Source organism: Abramis brama (genome assembly GCF_963993115.1).
Source record: "Abramis brama genome assembly, chromosome: 5".
NCBI classification, from domain to species: domain Eukaryota; kingdom Metazoa; phylum Chordata; class Actinopteri; order Cypriniformes; family Leuciscidae; genus Abramis; species Abramis brama.
The window spans coordinates 3636641-3642980 of record NC_139967.1 but is presented as its reverse complement, the minus strand read 5'-3'; the positions used below and the strand labels follow the sequence as shown (position 1 = coordinate 3642980).

General features: G+C 32.7%; 1 protein-coding gene across 1 annotated transcript; it reads right to left on the bottom strand.

The window, feature by feature from the left end:
• Nucleotides 1–713: 713 nt before the first annotated feature.
• On the bottom strand, nt 714–6220 carry cUnhxorf58 (chromosome Un CXorf58 homolog; the record flags this gene model as incomplete). The annotated part of the gene is made up of 8 exons (XM_084114301.1): nt 714–1218; nt 1640–1730; nt 3394–3593; nt 3673–3795; nt 4683–4800; nt 5180–5274; nt 6013–6115; nt 6210–6220. 8 exons carry the CDS (start codon nt 6218–6220, stop codon nt 1000–1002), a joined length of 960 nt encoding a protein of 319 aa, XP_083970427.1. The 3' UTR covers nt 714–999.
• Nucleotides 6221–6340: the final 120 nt, after the last annotated feature.

The following is a 6340-nucleotide window of genomic DNA, read 5'->3' as shown; positions in this document are numbered from 1 at the left end:
CCAATTATTACTCCCATTATTACACTTATTTTTTTTTCATTACAGGTTGCCCCAAGAACACAATAATATGCAGATTAGATACAGTGTATATTGTATTGAACGGCACTACCCATTTATGACCATTTTACACACATTGCAGTAAAAGTAAATAAGTAAAATGGTATATCAATTCATTCCATTATATCTTTCATAACATAGTTGAATCATCTTTCTACAAAGCTTGGTTAAAACAAATCCTGAAACCTAAAAATTGATTGGTGAATGAAAAAATAAATCCCGTTGTTTTTCCTGGTGTCCACTACAGTGAACATTGCATAACATATGAATGAAATATATTTTTTCAAAAATGTTTTATTTTCTTCCATTTGTAGTCTAAACAATGTGATGCATGAAAAAAATACTAAATTCAAAAAACTTTTTTTTCTGGGGCTCAGGAGGTTAATATATATTAGATCAAATATTAAGATCAAATGAAATTATATCAGTTAATTCATCAATATCACAACTGAAAAACAGGTAGTTTATTATGAAATATCCATGGTGTTTCATCATTCCTTTCTCTAATCCTTAATCACATTTTTTTTAAAGTTTTCAACGCATACAGTATTTAGTGAAAAATTAGGTATTGTTTTAAATATAGGACCAGTAGTTTGAATATAATTAGTATTTTTCTCATCAGGCATGCTTGGTTTGTTGCATATGGTGTATTTTTCATGAGAATTACTACATTTTTACTGTAGTACATGTGTAGTATGGCACTGTTTCTGGGATGGATGTCTTTAGACAGTGAATATGCATGAAGTATGAAAGGTGGAATCAAACAAAAGAGCCCAAATGTTCATGTTGTTTAGTCAAATGAAGCCATTAAACTGCAAAGTACTCATAATTATTTTAATGATCATAATTATAATTATTTTAATTGCCTATTCATATTCTCAGAATAATGCACTAATAGTTTGTAGTATATACTTAAATCAGTGTAAAACATAGTTTCTCCATCTAAATGAGCTCGGGTGTTTGGACAGCCTCTATATCCAGTTGCTTTGACCAGTTGCACAGTTTCTCAGCCTCTTCCTCCCATTCAGACTCCGACGAGTTTACGTCATAGTCTTCAGTCTCAACTAATGGTAGGACTATCTTGATGCCCCATTTCTCAGTTTTCCCGTTCTGTTTCTTCATGTCAGGGTTATTAATGCTGTCCCCGTGTTCGTCTAACACCTGGAAACGAGAGCAACTCAGGTTTGGTCCCACAGAAAATACAAAAATCATCTCATTTCTGTCACGACAACTCTCGGAGTGTTTAGCAAGGTAATGGATACGGTATGTAATTATATCTGAAGCAACTGAGATTAAATTACTGAAAAATTAAGAGTAATCCTTTACTTTTTCAAGGCAAATAGTAATTAAATTGCAGTAATTAATTACTTAGTAATGCATTAAACCCAACACTGGTGGAGTTTTGGGAGTGTAAAGCAAATGTGCTGTAGAAATAAATGTTTTTGTTGTTGTGTTATTCGTTGTGAAATTTACTTGTGCTTTCTGAGTGAAGATTGTTTCTCTTATTTCAGTGTACAGTTGTTGGCATTGAAAGTGATGGGGAACCTTATATGTTTAGACAAATGCAAAAATGATCTCTTACGCTTTGAGTCTCGCTGAGGCCGTAGAGACGCCTCTTGCGATCTGCAGTGTGTTGAGCGCGAGCAGAGCGTCGTGTCGAGGTCAGGAAACCTCTGGACACATCAAAATAATGTTAAAAGTTAAAGTTAAAAGCATGAGTTGAGAAATATTGCTCTTTAACTATGACATTTGGTTTGTTAGAGACTAATGCAAGATGAAACTGAATACACTACTAGTCAAAAGTTTTGGATCGGTAAGCTTTTTAATGTTTTTTAATGTAATGCTTTATTAGCTGGTTGTCCTGCATCCTCAATAAACAAGCTACAGTTAGTACAAAATGCAGCCGCTAGAGTTCTAACTAGGTCAAGAAAATATGATCATATAACACCAATTCTATCATCTCTACACTGGTTACCTATTAAGTTCCGTATCAATTACAAAGTATTACTACTGACCTATAAAGCCCTAAATGGTTTAGCTCCTGGGTATTTAACGGATCTTCTATCGCCCTACAATCCATCGCATTACGCTCTTTAAGATCACTAAATTCGAGGCTTCTGGTCATTCCTAGGATATCTAAGTCCACTAAAGGAGGGAGGGCGTTTTCACATTTAGCTCCTAAACTGTGGAATGGCCTTCCTGATATTGTTCGAGGCTCAGACTCGCTGTCCCAGTTTAAAACTAGATTAAAGACGCATCTCTTTAGCCAAGCATTCACATAATACTTACCTTTTATACTACAGTTAAATCGGATCGAATGCATTAATATTATGAACAGCAGCTATGCTAATTATTTCCCATCTGCTTTTCTGTTGTTATCTCGGGACGCTAGTTAAGACCTAAATTAATACATGATTAACTAATTGTATTTTTCTGTGTACATTTCTGAAATGCACTTTCTGTAAAGCTGCTTTGAAACAATATGTATTGTGAAAAGCGCTATACAAATAAATTTGAATTGAATTGAATTTTTAAAAGAAGTCTCTTCTGCTCACTAAGGCTGCGTTTATTTGATTAAAAATACAAATATATATATTATTACAATGTAAAACAGCAGTTTTCTAAGTGAATATATAGTAAAGTGTAATTTAAAATATTAGAAATCACTCTAATATGATGATTTGATGCTCAAGAAACATTTCTGATTATTATTTAGTTATTCATATTTTTATTTCAGGATTCTTTGATGAATAGAAAGTTCAAAAGAACAGCATTTATCTGAAATAGAAAGCTTTTGTAACATTAAACACTACCGTTCAAAAGTTTGGGGTCAGTAAGAATTTTTATTTTATTTTTGGGGGAAAGAAATAAAATAAATCAATACTTTTATTCATCAAGGATGAGTTAAACTGATCAAAAGTGACAGTAAAGACATTTATAATGTTAGAAAAGATTCTATTTCAAATAAATGCTGTTCTTTTGAACTTTCTATTCATCAAAGAATCCTGAAATAAAAATGTGAATAACTAAATAATAATCAGAAATGTTTCTTGAGCATCAAATCATCATATTAGAGTGATTTCTGAAGGATCATGTGACACTGAAGACTGGAGTAATGATGCTGAAAATTCAGCTTTGATCACAGGAATAAATTACATTTTAAAGTATATTAAAATAGAAAACAGTCATTTTAAATTCTCATAATATTTAACAATTTTACTGTTAGTTTGTTTGTTTGTTTTTTAATCAAATAAATGCAGCCTTGGTGAGCAGAAGAGACTTCTTTTAAAAACATTAAAAATCCTCCCGATCCCAAACTCTTGAACAGAAGTGTACCTGTGCGAGAGCTCCTGTCCGGCATGACCGGGTCTTAACGGCAGGGCCGCTCTGAGTCTGCCTGCACTAAAACCTCTCGTTCCCGGCTTTACACCCCGTCTGAGAGTAACGTCCCGGGACAGCACCTTCAGAGACAGGAACCGCCATCCGTTTTCTCTCCCGCCAAGACGTGCCGGAAGCTCATCCAGATGGCTGGAATACTGCGGGAGAAAAGGATGAACATTAAAGCATGACCACTTGACAGAAGTGGAGTTGTGAAATAAGGTGTTTTTCCTCCACCTGCATAAAGTCTCTCATGCAAATCACGTCTGGTGGTTCAACAGCGGCTTTGTGAATCTCGTTCACTGAAATGAGATCCATAAATACTCGATTTCCCATCATCCTGCAGGAGTCTGCTGTGGCCTGTTGATGGAGACATATAATAATGTGCAATAATTCAAATGCATTTTTTTATCCCTTTTGATCTCATAGAAAACTATGGGAATTTTATGGGACATTTATTATGACATAAATGTCAAAATTATAGCATACAAATTCATAATTATGAGATAAAAAAGTCAAAATTGTGACTTGAAATACAGAATTATGAGATCAAATTCAAACTTTTAAACTTCAAAATTTTCTGACTTTTAAAGTCATAATTTTGCCTTTTTAATCTCATTATCCTGATTTTGTCAATTTTGATTTGTGTCAAAATTATGACTTTTTATGTCAGAATTTTGACTATTTATGTCTAGAATAAACTAGAATTAAAACTAAAATAATAATAAATAAAAAAACATGAAATAAAATAAACATTAACTAGTAAAAAGTTAAATGCCAACAACTTGCCAAGGCAAAATTTCTTATTTCAATTTAGTTTAACTTGATGTACTAAACATAATAATAAAAAAGACTAAAACTGAAATAAAAATTTATTAAAAAAACTATTTAGACATAAAAACAAAAAACAAAAAATGACAACAAAAATGACTAAAACTTTAACTAAAATTAAACCTAAATTTTAATGTAAAAATAACGTTTATTACAAGAAATAAACATTAAATGGAATAAATAGATAATAAATAAATTATTTTAATAGTTGTCAAGGCACCCTTTCTCATTTTATTTTAGTTTAACTTATATTAAAATAACTTTTTTAAAAATTATTTAAAAAATATATATACATGTATGTATGTATGTATGTATGTATGTATATATAACTACTAAAAATGGCAAAAACACACAAAATGTCTAAAACTTTACCTAAAATGAAAATGGAAAAAAATTAAAATAATTCAAAATTTGACCTGGTTGGAGGGAGCAAAGACTCTTTGTCCAGACAGATGCTGTCGTCCTCCTCCTCCTCCTCCTCCGATGTGGAAAATCTTGAACACGACTGAAGGTGGAAATCGAGGACCTGCAAACCTGAACACACACGTGATATATGAGGAAGACTGGGGTTAGTTGTCACACAGTGTATCCCAGTGAATATTTCTCAGGGTAGCCTAGGTTTATTTTTGAAAGTCAGACACAAACATTAAAATCTGCAGAAAACCCAGTGAATATCTGCACACTAGCCTCAGTCTCTCTGCTTTATTAAAAATATAGAAATCACGTTATATTTCTTCTATCCAGCAGCAAACAAACAGGTTGCAAGTATGATTCTGATAAGCGATGGACAGGCAATCTGATGCAAAGTTTGATTTAGTTGTCTTAAATTTGACATTCTGGGCAACAGAAAATATTTTTTTAAATATAAAATATAAAATAATTCTGCTTGATAAGAGCTTGATCTGAAATGCACCTGAATCGTAGCTTGCACTTCAGACTGGGGTCTTTCAGGAGTTCAGCTTCTCTGGGACTGAGCTGATGCAGAACTGCTGAAGCCGGACACTGTTCCTGCGACACACACACACACACACACACACACACACATACAAGTGCTGAAAGGAATATTAAATAATTCCCATATCTAATAAATATATTGATTTACAGTAAGTAAATTCACAAAGATTATTGGAGTACATTTTACCAAAAAATAACTATTTCAGTCTTTATACTTTTTCATGTATAGCCATTTAATTGTTGCTTTTTTATTGCCTTTTTTCCTTATTGCATATTTAAGAAATAATCATAATGTCATTCGAAAACTTAAACACTCAAAATTCATCCCGTGAATTAATTAATTAATTTATTAATTTATTTATTATTACAACACCAGGGTGAGCAAATGATTACATAATGTTCATTTTAGGATGTATTATCCCTTTTGAAACCGTTTAACGGCTCAATGACTGTGTGCAATCAACTTCAAATGAGTTAATTGGACATATGACTTTGATTTTTAACAATGTTAGAGGCCAAATTATTCTGTAATATATATATAGAGAGAGAGAGAGAGAGAGAGAGAGAGAGAGAGAGAGATGGATATAGTATAAAAGATGTTACACTGATGTTTACACTTTCATATTTTGAAGTGTTTTCACCATTAAATTCAGAAATAAGGGGTGAATGTTAACAGGCAAATTCGATGTGTTATGCCTATGTAAATATTTGTATTATTAACAAAATATATATTTAATTTACAAAAAAAAACAAAAAAAAACATAAATGCGGTTTGAAACGTGCATGACTTACAGCCGCGCGGAGAGTGTTGATCAGGAGTGTGAAGAGCCGTCTGTCCCTGAACGATCTCCAGCATGACTGAATTCTTCTGGCACACTTCTCATAATGCTCCAGTCTAAGTGCAAAATGACCATTTTATGTTTTAGAATCGATGTTCTCAGATATTATTAGGCTTTTGTGAAGTTTAGAAAGTATCAAATGCCACTCACCTCCCCTCCATAACAATCACACACACACACACACACACACACATATGCTGATTGACATGCGCTCTGATGTTTGTTGTCAGACCAGTAACGTTAGGCTTGTCTGTATTTGTTGCTAGGGAACCAGTAAATGG